Here is a 17361-nt window from a genome sequence, read left to right as displayed (position 1 = left end):
ATACAACTCCACAATGTCATGAGTGGAAATAACATTGTTTGTTAAGTGTAAGATAGTAAAACAGGTCCTTTACAAAGCCAGTAAAGCTAAAAGATGGCCATTGCTGGTGATGTGTGAAAGGCATTAGAATTTTTTTTTTTTTTCTAATACACAGCTTTCATTTGGTTTCCTTTGACCTTTACACAAAAACCAAAATGGAAAGATGTTCATGTCATAGTCCCGTCTTTAACCCTTGTGTTGTCTCTATGTGAAGGTGAATGACCTCCCTGGCTGCAAGAAATACATATGCAGTAAAGACAGGAGGTATAAAGTCGGTTTGGCTTCACTTATTTGAGGTAAGTGAGTGAAGTTTATCAAATAGACTAAAAATGTAGTGAAAACTTACAATCAGTATAGACTTAAAAAATACAATTTCTTAAGGATTTCACTCACATTTACACACCACTGTTAAAGCTTGACGTTACCCGATTTCCACATCTTGATACGGTATAATCTCTTGTGTAAATGTTAAACAGTTGAATTTGTATTTAAACTCATTTTATCCCCTAAAAAGCATGTGTTTACCCACATCTAAAATATACCTTTTGAAGGTGATCTTGGAATGATATGATTTTTTTTTACTCGTCTATTCAACTCGACCTTCAAAGGGCTGGGATAGTCCAGGTTTTTGTTCTAACCAGTCAAGAACGCATTAGGTAACGAATCGGGTTTCCGCATAAACAAGCAGCACCTGAGTGACATTCAACAATTACAGTCTTCAGACACCTGATGGGTTCAACTAAAGGTACATCTGAAAAATAATTACAAAAATCATGAAAAAGTTCAATATTTTTTGTCTCTCATTTCAGAATGGGAAACCCATATATTATATAGATTCATTACACATAGAGTGAAACATTTTAAACATTAATTTCTTGAAATTTTGATAATTGCGGCTTATAGATAATGATAACCAAAAATGCAGTGTCTCGGAAAATTTGAATATTACATAAGACCAACGAAAAAAAGGTGAGTTTGATGGTCAATGTAGCACAGTAACACCATCGTCAGTGAACCAGCTTTTGGTACCTTTGGCAGTGTGGGCAGGTGCCAAGTCCTGCTGGAAAATAAAATCGCGATCTCTGGACTTCAAGCAACATGGATTCTGTGCTTCTCCACTCTTCCTCTAGACCCTGGGACCTTGATTTCCAAACGAAATGCAAAATTTGCTTTCATTTTAAAAGAGGACGTTGGACCACTGAGACAAAAGTCCAGTCCTTTTTCTCCTTACCCCATGTAGGTTCAGGAGTGGCTTGACACGAGGAATGCGACATTTGTAGCCCATGTCTAGGATTCGTCTGTGCGTCGTGGCGCTTGATGCGCTGACTCCAGCTTCAGAAGCTTGTGAAGCTTCACCAAATTCTTAAATGGATGTTGCTTGACAATCCTCTCAAGGCTGCGGTTATTATCCCTTTTTGCTGGTGCACCTTTTCCTACCACACTTTTCCTTCCACTCAACGTTCCATGAATATGCTTGGATACAGCACTCTGTGAACAACCAGCTTCTTTAGCAATGACCTTTTGTGGCTTTCCCTCCGTTGTGAAGAGTGTCAATGATTGTCAAGTCAGCAGTCTTCCCCATGATTTTGTAGCTATCTGACCCCGACTGAGAGACCATTTAATAAAGGCTCAAGGTACCTTTGCAGGTGTTTTGAGTTAATTAGTTGATTTGGTTGTGACACCATGACTTTCCAAGATTGAACTTTTTCACAATATTCTAATTTTCTGAGACACTGAATCTTGGGTTTACAATTATCAAAATTTAAAGGAATACATTTTTAGAAATGTTTCACTCTATGTGTAATGAATTTATATAATATATGGGTTTCACATTCTGAATGAGTAACAAAAAATATTGAACTTTTTCCTGATACTCCAATTTTTTGAGATGTACCTGATTGAGTGCTTGACTGGTAGAATACACCTGGTCTATTAGATGAGCAGCTACATTTGTTTTCCCGGCTAGTGGAAGAAGACGAAGATAAACCCACAGAGTCAACAAAGGTATCCTACTGTTTGTTGTAAGCAGTAAGCGGGTGAATATATGTATATAAAAAATACAATACAGAGGTTTCACTCATTCTAACTTCTTTGGAAATTGAAATAAACTTATTGAGCAACTCATGTGAAAATCTAACTTATGACATAATAATGGGCTTCACTCCTCCTCCAGCCAGCTGTAATCACGCCCAACTTTGTTTATGACACGAGTCCCTTGGGGTGGAGATTTACAGGATTGATGACACGCGGTGACAAACCTTGATACTTGACCAATCACAGCATAATTTAAACTACAAACAGACATATACTGATGAATATAATAGAGCTACAAGATACCTAAGAGACCTAAATCACCAGATTAGTTGCCCTTTTAAGAAGCTGTATACTTGATATGTCAATGTCTTAGACATACAGGCACGAAGAAACGCACCTAAAGCAGCTTAGCCAGGGTTTTTATTGGCTTATCTTCTGCTCCTAACTTAGCCATGTGTGTGAGAAATGCTACACTTACGAGTAAACAGGATAAAGACCACATGCTATGATATATTTCTGTGAATTTTAGTGACAATAAAAGGGTGTGTGTTTACATATTTAAAGTACTATTCACGAATTATAGACAAACATTATTTAATCTAAAGTGCATAGAAACACACATACTTAGATATTTCCCTCCTATTACTGTATGAATGTCTTGGACTATTTAAAGTGCACTGATCTCAATCTGCACATAATCTATTTATAGCTCTGTACAATTCATAAAACCTTTGTGTTCTATTCTTAGTCGTCTAATGTGTTATGAATGAGTCCATCCCTCATGCTGACTGTAATTGTTCAGATCAGTGTGGCCCTGCAGAGTTGAACCCTAGTTTCGCTCAGATTCCCAGAAATCTGAGGATAATGCGCTTTGTTGCGCAATACAGTAACCCAGAGCATATTAAGGACTATGTTTGGATGAGAACAAAATCGTTTAAAGAATAGGGCTTGCATTGGTCTAACTTGACAAGTGACATTTTTTTCCAATTAATCTTAACAGGGGAGGAAGTTTTTTTTTGTCTCCAGCAAGTCGGGCGGCCCGGGTCACACCCTTCCCGACTCCCCCTCCCACTCCGCCCGCCATGTTCTGGAGGAGGAGATACGTGTAGCCTGGCTGTAGCATTAGCATCGGGTAGCTAGGCGGAGGCGCAACAAGCCCACAGGACCCCAAAATAAGTGCAATATCGTGATTCATACGTGGATTCGGCGGACGTTATCCACGCCCGTAAACTCCCATGGTGGCGTTATAACTTAGAAGGAGGGAAACCATGGTAAGTGGAGGAATTATTTTGAATAAGGCTGAGTTGTTTTGTTTTTCAAGGTGTCCCGTAATCCAGCTCTCTCCGGTGATGTCTCCACCGAGCACCCGTCTGAACGGAGCGCTAGCTAACTAGCATAGCATGCTAGTCGGCTAAGTTAGCTCCTTAACTATGAGCGTATCGATACTGTTTGTACAATAAAACCACGAGAGTTTGCATCAGTCATACGCAATATGTAATTCTTAAAACACAAAACACGTTTGTGTTCGCTTTATATGAACTAATGGACATGTATGTGGCGAGCTTCTTCGTCGTTTGCTTTACTGCCTTTGATCCAACTCTTCAAAACGGCTCCAAACCAAATTCGATGACTTGTGTTTTAGAACACGCAAGCAAAAGTTTCATTCTTTTTAAAAAATGAATATCTCCACGTTGCGTTTTTACTTCTCGGGCTATATTAATTAAAAACAAGTTCGTTAGCTTTGCGTACTAGCCACTTGTTTTTTGAGTTGGTTCTTAACTTATGGACCCCAGGGTGAAACAATAGTTTAAATTGCTGCCCAAGTCTCACCCAAAAGAGGGATAAATACATCTAGCAAAGTAGGAAAACTTGTGTGAATCTGATCTTCGCTCTTTTGTTGGTTGCAGAAGCCCCCGGGATAACAATCGCTTCAATGAGAGGCTGAGATTTGTTTGAATCCAGCCGAGCCTAATGTGTCCCCTCTGTGTTTTACTAGCTACCAAATCATTGCATTTATGTCTCAAGTATTGTGTCCTTTTAATATGGATTTTGGTCTACTTGGACAATGTTATTAAACGCTGCAAATATAGTTTAAATATCGCGTACGTGTACGTAGGTTTTTTTGAACGTGTGTGGTCTAGAATGTGGACCAACCGAGTACAAACATCCACTAGGCAATGGCAGGGGGCTTGTCTATTGTCAGGATGGTGGTTACAGTGGATGATTTTTTCATGGAGACTATTTGTGGTTTTCCTTGATGGTAGATTCTAACCAGCTACTTTTTCTGTAGTGGAGAGGTTACACTTGGATATTATCAGGTTGGTGTGCTCCTCTTGTAATGGTATAGGCCTATTGCTTTAAGTCGAGGTGTTCCATTTGTTTATTTATTATTCAAAAAGTTAATTTAAACGGGTCATTGCGGGATGCCGTCTGTAGGTTACACCCTCAACAGGTCTGCATTCCATCACCCTGCACAAACAGTTGACCGCTCTTAAACGTACAGGCTATTTAGTGTCGATGTTATTTATATGAAAAATATAAAACTAACTACCACCTGTCTCTGTTATCTAAATTGAACAAATCAGCTGTTTTCATACTTGTGCTCAGGTGTGAATGTTGTTGTCCCCTAAACCACTCTCAAACGAAACCAACTGATTCACTGAGAACCAGCTCTTCCACTATTCAATATCCTCCCACTCTTTCACAACCCACAAATATTCAGTCACACTACTGCTGCCCTACCGATGGTAAGAGAATTTGTTTGTTTTGTGGGTCTGGCCAGGTAAACCTGTTCACACCAATCAGCCCCTCTATGCAGGCCATAGGTTATCATTGTTTCAAGTACACGCATGTGTACTTTAATAACGTATTTAATTAGTCGAAAGAAAATCTGAATTTCCAGATTAACGATTGAAATGTTTCTGGGGGATGACTCTTAGAGTGTAAGATGACATTCAAGGTAATGACATGCAGTATTGAAGCCAATGACTGCTTGATTTAAGGATTTTTTTTCATTAAACGTTCAACAGTATTCAATTACAGTGTATGAAAAAAAATACTTTATGGTATAATTATTTCGATAGGTGGTCAAGGAAATCTTCAAGTCTGAATTTTAAACTAAAAATTCCCTATTGTGTATATATATTATGAAATATCATTAATATGAATAGGTTTATTTTACCTCAGCTTCTAGTTTGTAGTTCTGTATTGCAAGTTGTAGCAGTAAATACTGTGAAGGAGTACTCCTTCACTTCACAAAGCCAGAGAGTTGTTAAAAACCTCTCACTCTTGTGTTGCAATATCCTAAATTGTCATCTGTTTGAAACGTGCACGATTGCGTAGAAGGAGCTGATGTACTTCCCTTTTTTGTTGTAAAACATCATTAGTGTTAAATTCACAGTTATTTCTTTGTCTGTCAAAAACAGAAAGAGTTGACAAAGAAATGTATTTATAGATTTGTCTGGCTCAAGCAACAGTGAGACAATATCAACGTCAACCTTAGTCATTCTGAACCGCATGAATATTTATGTTTCCCATACAAAAACTGCATTTTATTCTCCTCGGGTTTGGAATGGTGATCTCAGCACATGAAGGTGGCAGGGGAGTCTGTTGGGGGGGTTGTTCCGGTCTGTGGAGGGTAAGCAGGAGGGGCGGAATGGACAAGACAGACTCTCTTCTCTCTCTCTCTTCCTCCTATCTGTGGAGGGTGAATAGGTAATTATAGCAGCAGATGTGTCATTAGTTCTGAGCTGTATTCATGGAGATGCAGGATGGCAAGGGAAAGTTTTTTTTAATTTTGTGTTGGGGTTATGCTTCACAGGAATCCCATTTCACTGAGGTAAAGTTAATTTACAGGATCTGCAAGGTTGTTTTCTTAACCCCAAATCACACACATAGTTGCTCCCTAGGTTCCTCCCCTCAGCTGTTGTTGGAAAGCATTTCACGACCAGAAACATTGTTCAGATATCATCCCGTTGCTGGTTTGGTCATTGAAATACATTTTACTATCTGCACCCACACCTCATCACTGTCAGTGCTTCTCATTTGTTCCTGAAACACTTGGCTGTAGTGCATGTTGGTGCATGCCAGAGATTGGGATCAGATTTCTGAACAGGATAAGAAATCATTTGACTGGTCGTAGTTTAACAGGAACCTTTTGCTGATGACATCCAGCTCTACTGCTCTTTTGATCCAACTGAGCCCCGGAGGCTAAACAGCTTAGTCAATTGTTTGCTAGAAATCAAACAATGGCTGAGTGAAAACACTTTGCAGCTAAATGTGGACAAAACTGAAACTCTGCTTATTGCTCCTGATGATAAGGTTCCAGGGTTGAGTCAGTACTTGGGTGACTTAGATCAGTCTGTTAAACTGAGAAACCTGGGTTTTGTATTGGACAAAGACATGTCTTTAGTTAAACACTGTAGAAAACTGACCAGAAACTGTTTCCTTCAACTGAGAAAATTTTTTAACTTTCTTAGAAAAATGTTGTCACAACATAATCTGGAGCTTCTAATCCATGCATTTGACTCTTGTGTTTTTCTGTGTTATCTTGATCTATTTAGTATATATTTTTTGAGTTTTTTTTATTTTTTATTGTTTAAGCGCTTTGTGACCCTGGTCTAGAAAAGCGCTCTATAAATATAAATTACTTACTTACTTACTTCTGATTGCTAAACATGTGTGCAGCACAGTGGGGGTGACTATGGTAGACAAACAAATGAAACTTTTTCAGACCTTTTGCTTGAAAAGAAAACCAGATGGTATTTGTCTGTTGAATGAAGGCATATTTTATTTATATTCTACATTTTCCTTTTATAATGTTTTCCAGAGTTTTAGTTGGTATTAATAGTTCTGTGATAAGATAAAAATGGTTGTTAAAATTTGCAATATATACATAATTTAAGATTTGCAGATTTAACCCTTTTATTTTACCACACATTATGACCAGAGAAAGACCAGAGTCTTATTCATCCACAGAATCTGAAAGCCAAAAATGTTTAATGTGCCATTTTTGCAATGTGCAACCATGTTCTGTCAAGAGTTTTTGTAAAAGTCAAAATTGACGTTAGTTAAAAAAAAATGTTGTGCATTAGTATGACATGCTTGTGTACGACAACTTTGGAATTGAGACTTTGTGTGACAATTTGACTGTATTGCTTTACATGGCTGCATCAGTTGAAAAGGGAGGGCTGTTCATGTCACTCCAATCTATAAGCTCATCAATACATTTTGCTGACATTAACACACACTCCATTCCATACATGGACTATGTTACATCAGCATTTGCAGGAACGGAATTAACTGTCTGAATTTGTTGTTTTGGATAAAAAAACAGTTTTCTTTTCAGTAAACTTGGTTTCCTTTGTCTGTTCTAGGTGATGGCGAGGTTGTGTTTGCAGCCCAAACCTACTATATGAAGATGGTTTTAACAGAGGCTGTTCTGGAGGACTCAGGAACACTACACTGGCCTGGAGAAGCCTCATAAACGCACTTCTTCCACATAAGAGCTACTCACACAGCAACGTGCCGTGAGAAAGGACGGACACTTAATCACTTAAGGCTACAACTCTGTCCCACCTCCACTGTCGTCAGATTACTTTTTCTTAACTGTGAACCCGTTTACACCGCAAAAATGCCAAGCTCAACGATTCGCCGTCAGATGAAGAACATGGTGAACAACTACTCTGACGCGGAGAAGAAGGTCAGAGAGGCCACCTCCAACGACCCCTGGGGTCCGTCCTCATCAGTCATGTCCGAGATAGCTGATCTCACTTACAACGTGGTTGCCTTCAGCGAAATCATGAGCATGATTTGGAAGCGACTCAACGACCACGGGAAAAACTGGCGCCACGTCTACAAAGCCCTCACCCTACTCGATTACCTGATCAAGACGGGTTCGGAGCGAGTGGCCCTGCAGTGCAAAGAGAACATCTTTGCCATCCAGACCCTGAAGGACTTTCAGTACATCGACAGAGATGGAAAGGACCAGGGCATAAATGTGCGAGAGAAGAGCAAGCAGCTTGTTGTTCTACTCAAAGATGAGGAGCGTCTCAAAGGAGAGAGGTATGTTGTTCTTGCCTGGACTTAAGTTTGGTTATGGATATTTACACAAAAAAATTCAGATGGGTGAATAAATAAGATACTCAAAAGATTAATTGGCGACAGACACAGCTTGAGACTTGGATGGAAGTGAGTACAAGGGAAAGGGAGGGAGGAAAGCGTACAAATACAACTTCTTAATGCATGTAATTCCTGTACTATCCTTTTTAATGGGCATATCCACCAATGATGTGGAATCGATGGGAAAGTTTACTTTTGATCATTTTGACCATATTTCCTGTAAAGCTAATTCATAAACGCATTGTAACCAAATGTTTTAATACTCTTAACTGAAAATTAAAACATTGTAGTCATCTATTGAGATAGTTGTGTGTTGCCTTTGTATTCCTGCAGTCTCCTTGCAACCAGTTGTTCCTTATTAGAGGGTGGGGGTGATGAAGAAAGGACTTTGAAAAAAGAATGTAGATTGCTCAAACCGTTTTCCCAGATCACCTACCCCTTCTTAAACTGTAAAAATATGTTTTGTGGGAGAAGCAACTACAAAGAAAGCGGTTCTTTTTCATTTTTCATCAGGGCATTTTTTTATTATTCTTTATAGATCACAGGCTTTGAAGACGAAGGAAAGAATGGCGCAGGTCTCAACTGGTAGCGGTCAAATGGGTTTTGGGAGAGGTTCATCTCAACCCAACCTGTCTACTTCCTACAGCGAAGAGTACGGCAGGTCAGAGGGGTCGCCTGCGTCCTACCACGGCTGTAAGTATGACTTATCTTTCATGGCAAGTAACATGTCAGTAAACTTTCAAACTGTCATTTTTTTCAATAGCTTTATTTTATCCATTTTATAAGTTTCATCCGGTTCAACCCTGAAACCTTCGCATAAGACGGTTATCTTTTCCTCTCCAAGGATAACCTCCCTTATTTTGGAAGAGATGGAGATGACCTTCTATGAAATCTCTGCCTCATTCTTGTAACACAGATATCAAGGAATGAAATGAGATTTTAAGGAATGAAGCTGCACTTTCGGCTGCTGGTTGAAACCTTGCTGAGATATTCCAGATATCTCAACATCTGGATTGGCAATACAATGAACAGTTTGCTGGCTTTCCCCATTCATATTATTTTCATTTACTCTACAGTGGATTTAATTATGAATCAACATGCTAGTGTTCTGGATTTTCACGTCATTGAGCATTACTGCGTCTGTTTGGCCAAACCGAGGAAGTAAAAGACTGAAAATGTCCGTTGTGAAAGTCAGACTCCGGGTGAATAGAATTTACTGCCAGGAAATGGGGTGATGGTGAGGTTGGAATGAAGGCATGAACCCTGGCCTCCTTTCCCTTTACCCTCTGACCCAGTTTCCTTTTAACATTGCAGCATGGTGGTTGTGCTGTGTCTGGGTGTCTGCGTGTTTGCTAGCATGTATATCACCATGTGGTATTTGCCTTTCTGATCATACAAGATAATTTATCGTTTATTTTGTGTGTGGCCCACATTCCTGTGTAGCTATCCATCTGAGACATGTTATTTCCTCTCCTTCTTAACCTGAATGAAAATATATCCAGCAACAAATTATTCCCAACATTCTTCAACATTTTTCTGAAGTCTGGTCTCATCATCGCGAACATTATGTTTACAGACTACAAACGCTCTAAACCTTTCAGAAGAATACATTTTCCCATTAATAGTGGGTCTATTTCCCTATCAACATGACTTTGTTCTGTGTCTTTCTTCAAAAACGGTTCAATGTGCTGGAAATGTGAAGAAAGAACCTAGAAACCTAACTTTTGTGAAACATTTTTCTGCTTGGTAGCTCACAAGGAATGCATATGTAATGTAATTATCCATATATGGACAATTCCCACAGAAGAAGCCCAATACTGCTTAACTTGATGTGTTTGTTTATCTTTGACTCGCTGTGATCTTGTGCTCTGTTTGATGTTGCTGAGCTTGTCCAATCTGGATTTAGTTTTTGTTTTGTATAGCTTGATCACCACAAAGTCAAGACGGTGGGACTAGAGTTGCTGATAACAGTTGATGGGTTTGACAGTTTGACTTTGATACGAAGCAGGAATGCATTCTAATATGAAAGTGATAACTTCTCTTTTACTGGAAACCGTCCACAGAGCCATAGAAGTGCCACCATTTCTTTTTTAAAGCTTTGTTTGAATGTGACATGTAGCTGGTTTAGTTGTGTAATGGCTTTGTGTCTTTCCCCCAAGAAGCTTAATTGCTGTGTAACACGTGTGCCTGTGTTGTTTGACTTCCACATAAGAGATGTAATCCAATAAGTAGAGAAGACGAGTCCTCCTGAAAAAGATTGTCAACTGCATGAATAACAAATACAGTTGTGGTTTGTTTAGACACATGTGAATAAAATGTATATCCTTTTCATCAAACCACAATTTTGTCATCATCTCCAGCAACATCTCCAAATGCGGGCTCTGAGCTTGAGCAGGCCAGACCTCAGACCAGTGGAGAAGAGGAGCTTCAGCTGCAGCTGGCTCTGGCCATGAGCCGGGAAGCTGCTGAACAGGTAAACGCAACTGTGGCATGCTGCTCATATAGTCACCAAGAGGTGCATCTATTAAACACCCATCTATAACTTACGAAATAACTTTTAGCTTTAAGTAAACACACTTAAAATGTGCAAATTTATATAATGTATATTCCCTTCATTCCTTAATTGTGTAAAATATAATTGGATTGAAATGGATTACAAAATGCTTCAGTCAAGACGCATCAAAATCCACCAGTGTTTTTCAAGCTGTATATTCATGTGTGAAGGAGGACCGTATACGTAGAGGGGATGATCTACGATTACAAATGGCCTTGGAGGAGAGCAAGAAGGGGGGACCTGAATCTGCAAAACTTCCCAAGAAGAAGAAGGAGGTAATGTCCAAAGAACATATCATTTTCACAATTGTTTTGTTGCAGATCAGCAGCCATTGTCCCAGCAAAACTTTATTTCTACTTTGTTGTTTGGTATTTGAAGAGAGTGTAATTAGTAGCTTCTAATTCTAACATTATCTTAACTATTAATTAAAATTATATTTTTGTGCTAATAACAGTTTTTAACCAAAAGGTTTATTCATGATTTTGCATCTTCTCGACCTGCCTTTAAACAAAGTCTGCTGTGTTTTTGCTGAATAATTTGGCACATGCTGTGACGATGACCAGACTCATTAAAAATCTTTTCACAGCCACAATCATCCTTGATGGACCTAATGGATGTTCCTGAGCCAGGTGCCACTGCAGACCCCTGGGGAGGGAATGCTAAGGCCAGAGCTGGTGCAGAATCGGGCGACCCCTGGAAGCCTTATGGTAAGTCCCTACATTTTCACACGCACACAGACACACCAACGTTTATGTAATCTACACACGGGCATGTGGGCCTTTACAAAATGGCTTGGTCCTTGCTCCTCAGCACCTGCAGCTTCTAGAACTGTGACCATTTGTTGAATAGGAATGCTGCTCTGCACGCCTGACAGCATTTCTGCTCAGAGCAGAGAGGAGGGGGCCATGGGAGGATGTCACAGGATAATATTGTGGAGAAAAAGACCTCTTAGGGAAGCTTGCTCCTGTCAGTAGCTGACAAAAAGGCAGCTTTTTCAATGACTCATCAATGCTTATCTGAGGGAATGAACATGTTCATGGCGGGACCATGATTGCCTGGTTAATGTGATTGTGACGATCGTCTGTTCTAATTTAATCCTCCATCTTTTCCCGCTAGCTTCTCAGCCCAAGCCTGCTGCCCCAGTGGACCCATGGGGAGCCTCTCCCTCAGTACCACCCATCAAGAGCAGCGATCCCTGGGCATCAAACTCGGCCCCCGCCTCTGATCCATGGGGATCAGCAGCCACTCGACCCAAAGCTTCGAATACAGGTGAAATCACGTTTAATCCACTCTTGCCATCAAAACTGCTGCTTCCTAATACTGTCTTTGCCTAATCTACCCAAATTCCATTCTCATGAACCGTCTGTTTCCATCTGTCTGTCTGTGTGGTATATCTGTGCTTTGTGTGTCAATGTCTTGTGTTTGTGCGTTTTGTCCCTCCCACAGGTAGTTTTGACCTGTTCAGTTCATCCAACGGTACGTCTAAAGAGGACTTCTCAGAGTTTGACAGCCTGCGCTCCTCCTCTGTCCCTGCTGGTACTCACCCTATCCTCTGGTGTCTTCATCCTCTTTGTTAAAAAAGTGGACCCTGCATTTTCTGTGTATCTGCAGGCCACATGTTTTCACATCTCACCTTTTGGTAAATGTCACCAAACCAGAGTGAAGACGGTGTTGGTGCAACAGTGGCCATTTTGATCAAATGCACATCCTGATGCAATAAAAAGCTGCAGTAATGGCTTCACTCTCTTTGCTCCAGTCTGGTGACAGATCTGTGTGCTGTAATCTGACGCAGCTTTTATTTTGTAACACCAAATGCATACTAATATGAACCACTTCAAGAAGGACAGGCGATATATATCAGCATTAAAACGTGAAATCGAAGAAAATAACACAAGTTGAACTAGGGTTTAGTGTTGCTTGTATGTGAAATATTCAGTAGTTCATTTATTTTCTTTAGCTGGGAAAAGATTTGAAAACATAAATGTTAAGTAGTCATTTTTGAGTTAATGTTGTGAGATTTTTAAGACGACAAAACTCTTATTTGTTTCATCTAAACATCAACCAACCAAAATCATTTTTCCCGTTTATTATCTCTGGAGTCACTCTTGGTTAGAGTACTCACTATTGAGTCCAGGAAAGTGATTTAAATGGCAGGTTTAATGATCCAAGATGTCAGCACAGAAAATGAGAAGCTAGTTGGCTGGATTTGTATGTGGATGCGAGGGCACTAATTGATGTTTCACTGCTGAAAAGCCCAGACTGTTAAACATTTTAGTGTTTTGTCTCCATCTTCTCTGTACTGAGCGCATGTCTGACAAGCGACTAAATCTAAAATTTCAACTCGCTCAGGTGATGGTGCTGGCATCCCGTCTTCTGTTCCATCCCAAACGAGTTTGGCCAGCAGTGGAAGCCTAGACCTCTTTGACCCGCTGCCCATGTCTGGGTCCATCACTATAAACTCAACTAGAAAAACTCCAGAGTCCTTCCTGGGTCCCAATGCTGCCCTGGTAAACCTGGATTCTCTGGTGACCAAGCCAGCTCAACCGGCGCCAGTGGTCAACCCTTTCTTGGCTTCAGGTAGGATGAATGAATTTTCTGATAGTTTGAGAGCAAGTCTCAAGTCATTGAGCAAAATTCTACAGATGAAATGTTTGTTTTGAATTGGTGATGAGGTTTTCTTTTACATTTACATTTGATGAAACCGATTAGACCTTAAGCGTTTGACTCTTAAATGACATTCGAGGATCATAAACACCAAAGAAACGACAAAGCATTGTTGTTGTAACACTTGAAGTTCTTGACCTCACTACATGTTTTAAATTGTGATGGGTTTGTGAATATTGTTTAACTTGGTTATACGTTTTTATTTAAACTCATTATAAAGACAAACCCTGTGATGCAAAATGACCTAAAAACAAGCTGTTGTAACCGATAAAGTAAATAAAAAATATATATACATTTTTATTATTACTATGTAAGGACATTTACATCTCATCCTGCATCGTCTGCAGTTGATTCAGAACTCTGCAGCGAGAATTCTGACCTGCTCAAGTAGGAGAACTCACATTTCTCCGATCCTTAAAACTCTTCACTGGCTTCCAGTTTCTTTCAGGATCAACTTTAAAATTCTGGTTCTTACTTTCAGAGCTATTCATGGTCAGGCTCCTCCTTACATCACTGATCTGATCCAGCCTTACACCCCAGCTCGGGCTCTGAGGTCTGTGGATCAGAATCTACTGATAGTTCCACGCACACGGCTCAGGACCAGAGGAGAGAAATCTTTTCAGGCTGTTGCTCCTAAGCTTTGGAACGATCTTCCTCTCTCTTTGCGCTTGATGGAGTCTACTGACTCCTTTAAGAAACACCTTAAGACGTTTCTATTTGTTCAGGCTTTTCCTTGAATTTCTCGAACTCCTGTGTTGTTCTCAGTATTATCTTGATCTTTAAAGTATGTACTTTTTTGAGTATTGTTTTGATTGTCTAAGCGCTTTGTGACCCTGGTCTCGAAAAGCGCTATATAAATAAATATTACTTACTTACTTACATTTAATAGCCAATTTTTTTTAACATGAATAATTTCAAATCAGAATCATAAATGAACATTCCAGAACACAACTTATTTACTCAAGTTGTTGCTTGTGATGATGGTTAATAAAAAAAAGTTTTAAGCTGCACAATAGTTTAATGTGTATCTTTTATAGGGATGTCAGAGTTTTAAGTAATAGCTACTGATGTTTGATGCTTATTCACTCATTGTTACTGTGTGTCTATTGAGCAGCTCTGACACACATGCAGGTCTCAACACACACAGACACACCCATCTATGCAGTCACTTCCCCCAAATTTTGACCCTGCCCTGTTTTGTCATCGGGCAGAAGTGATGAGTCGTCTAAATCTGACGCCTTGTTCCTTATTTCTTCATTAGGCGGCATCGCTCCAGCTCCAGCCGCTCACGCCAATCCATTCCAGGTGAGCCAGCCGGCACCCCCCACCCTAAACCAGATGAGAGTGAGCCCCATGCCGTCTGGCTTTGCCATGGGTGAGCCGATGCCCCTATCGACATTGCCCGGCCAACCCATCGCCATGGTCCCGTTGGCGGGGATGGCTGGCATGGGTCACATGATGCCTGGAATGGGTGACGGTGCCGGAACCAGGATGGGCGCCAACATGGGGATCCCGGCCTCCATGTCCATTCCTCAGCCGCTGATGAGCATGCCCCCCCAGTCTGGAGCACAGCCCGGCGGAACCACCAACCCGTTCCTTTTGTGAGAAGAGGAAGCTCCGCCTCCTCTGTCTATCGGCTCCCTACAAAGCTTCAGTATGGAAAAAATGAAAACATTTTATCCTATTTAACCCTTCTTAACCTAGCCACATCTTCCTGTCTCTCTAAAACGCTACAAGCTGCCTATCCTGTGTGTCCCGAATGATTGTTCCTCGACCACAGACTAGCAGGTGTGTTTACGTCGCCACGGAGACGGAACCATCTCCTGCGCCTCCTCTGTGGTATCACTGGTGGAGTGACGGGACAGTCTGACAGTACTAATGCCAGGATCTTATCTCTCCACTAGAGCTAATCTTTTCTAAGCCCTTTTAGCAAGTGTGTGTGTGTGCACATCTTAGTCCTTTTACACTGTGTATATTCCAGAGGAGTTCACCTCCGAGCGTGGACGATAGATGTGTTTCTACTCTTCTGCCTGTGTGTGTGCGAGAGTATGTGTTACTAAGCAGGGATTTTGCACATTATTTTCCGGCTTCTTTTCTCGGACTGTTGGGCTCACCGTTACACCTTAGCGTAGGGAAGCAGGCGGACTGATTGGACCACAGAGCCGCGGCGTTCGGTACCACTGTTACAGCTATCATGAAACTAACAGCGGAGGGCAACCCTTTGTTACATGCTCCTTTCTTTCTGTTTGTTTGTTTGACAAGACTCTGCATTTGTGTTTTAGACAGAATGAACTGCGATGGCATCAGTATTTTGATACGCACTGATGTATTGTCTAAGTGTCAGGGGTCAAAGGGAAGGTCGAAGAGCCAAATAAAAAAAGAAAACGTTTAGAATCAGGATTACTTGGCTTAAAAAACTTTGGCTTAGAAAGAAAAGTGTGTGAGTGGGGGGGGACTTTCCAGGTTGTCTTTATGGGACAGCACTGGGGATGTTTACACCCAGTTCACCACAAAACACAAGAAGTTCCCTCTGAGTTCACTATGCCTGTTGGATGCACACACTCCTGGATCTGTTGCTGAAATGCCACTGGTAGAAAGAACAGCATAGTTCTTATTTGTGTTGGTTACTTCTGTTATTTACTCGTTACATGTAAGCCCATAGCCGTTCTAAGTATTGGAGGTGTGTTCGCGCTAACCCATGTTATCATCTTCACCCTCTTCTTTTCCTTGTCTTTCTCACAATGTTTGCCAAAGTCGTAGCACCTGCTATATTTGGAAGGACTTCTAGTTTAGCCAAGTAGAGTTCACTGATCTGTTCTGTTACTCCTGACCTCTGGTGTTACTTTAAAATATATATATATTTCATAGTTCTAGTTTATGGAGCCAGCAGAGAGAATTTTATTTTTATGGAAGAGGGAAACTGGCATCTCCCGCTGGTGACTTTACTACAGCACGTAAAAATTATTGTAACAAATCATAATGGACCCATATTAACTGCATTTCTCAAATTTAATGAACCAGAATACAAAGATACTTCAACGTGTTAACGGAATTTAAATAATTACTTGCCTAAATGTCCACTCAACAGAAGAGATATGCACACTTGAGTTTGTAGCCTTCAGCCAAAAGTGTGTGTGGGCTTAAAAACTGGACTCGCAAAATTGTAACCTCAGTTAGCATGTAATGGCTGTAGTGACCTCTCCAAGATGGCCGACTTCCTTGTCTTCTAATCACTGCCATGTTGAAACTGTGGAATTGGGGTGTGCTCCCTCAATTATGGCTTTGCAGGACAGCACGTGAGCGTCGTAACATTCTCTCAGGCTCTCTATCCAGGATGATTTTAGCAAACAGATGGAGCAAGCTTGTGTGCCGACCAGCAATCGCTTTTTCTTCAACTTAAAATATGCAAATCTAAAAAAAAAAAGAGCTAGCTTTATGTGTTGAATAAAACTCATTATAGTGTTGCTTCCAAGTGTCTCATGCCTTGATTGTAGAGAATAATCGCTGAAGCAGTTAAAGAACAAAACATTTGAACAAACCCTGAACAGTTGTGCTGCTTTGTATCGCTTTTATCACAAGAACTAACTGTATGTCTCATCGTTCTGGGAGCTGGCTGCTTTTTGTTACTCGGATACCATCTGTTGGCATTATAACTGTATAATATAATTTATCATTTGTACTATTGTAACATACTGTTCTTATGTATACTTTTTGTCATTCAGTGTAATGGGTTTTTTTTGTAGGCAAAGTCACCATGGTATTTTAATGGCATCTTAACAAATGGAACGCGGCAGGACGCCCCCTGCTGGAGGAGTGTAGCTGCATTTGGTTCTAAATAAAATGTATTCCTTCCGCTCTGTTAAACGTGTGGACGTGGATTTATTTTAATGGATCTGATATTTAATCCAGCTCATCACAGTTCATGTGGCAGGCGTGAATACATAGTGGAA

The 17361-nt window shown here is 40.5% G+C and overlaps 1 protein-coding gene across 4 annotated transcripts; it reads left to right on the top strand.

The window, feature by feature from the left end:
* The first annotated feature begins 252 nt into the window (after positions 1 to 252).
* Positions 253 to 17275, top strand: epn2 (epsin 2). 4 transcript variants are annotated; one of them, XM_087808946.1, is made up of 10 exons: positions 253 to 335; positions 7449 to 8136; positions 8732 to 8886; positions 10554 to 10666; positions 10918 to 11022; positions 11334 to 11454; positions 11864 to 12016; positions 12194 to 12283; positions 13097 to 13324; positions 14673 to 17275. In XM_087808946.1, exons 2-10 carry the CDS (start codon positions 7706 to 7708, stop codon positions 15014 to 15016), a joined length of 1740 nt encoding a protein of 579 aa, XP_087665072.1. In that variant the 5' UTR covers positions 253 to 335; positions 7449 to 7705; the 3' UTR covers positions 15017 to 17275. The 4 variants fall into 4 exon arrangements, with proteins under 4 accessions (XP_087665072.1, XP_087665073.1, XP_087665071.1 ...); XM_087808947.1 differs by lacking the exon at positions 253 to 335 and adding an exon at positions 3089 to 3344 and having other exon boundaries at positions 12194 to 12223; XM_087808945.1 differs by lacking the exon at positions 253 to 335 and adding an exon at positions 3089 to 3344.
* The last annotated feature ends 86 nt before the right edge of the window (positions 17276 to 17361 follow it).

Source organism: Callionymus lyra, chromosome 15 (genome assembly GCF_982586985.1).
Source record: "Callionymus lyra chromosome 15, fCalLyr1.hap1.1, whole genome shotgun sequence".
NCBI lineage: Eukaryota > Metazoa > Chordata > Actinopteri > Syngnathiformes > Callionymidae > Callionymus > Callionymus lyra.
This window is presented reverse-complemented; position numbering and strand designations above follow the sequence as displayed.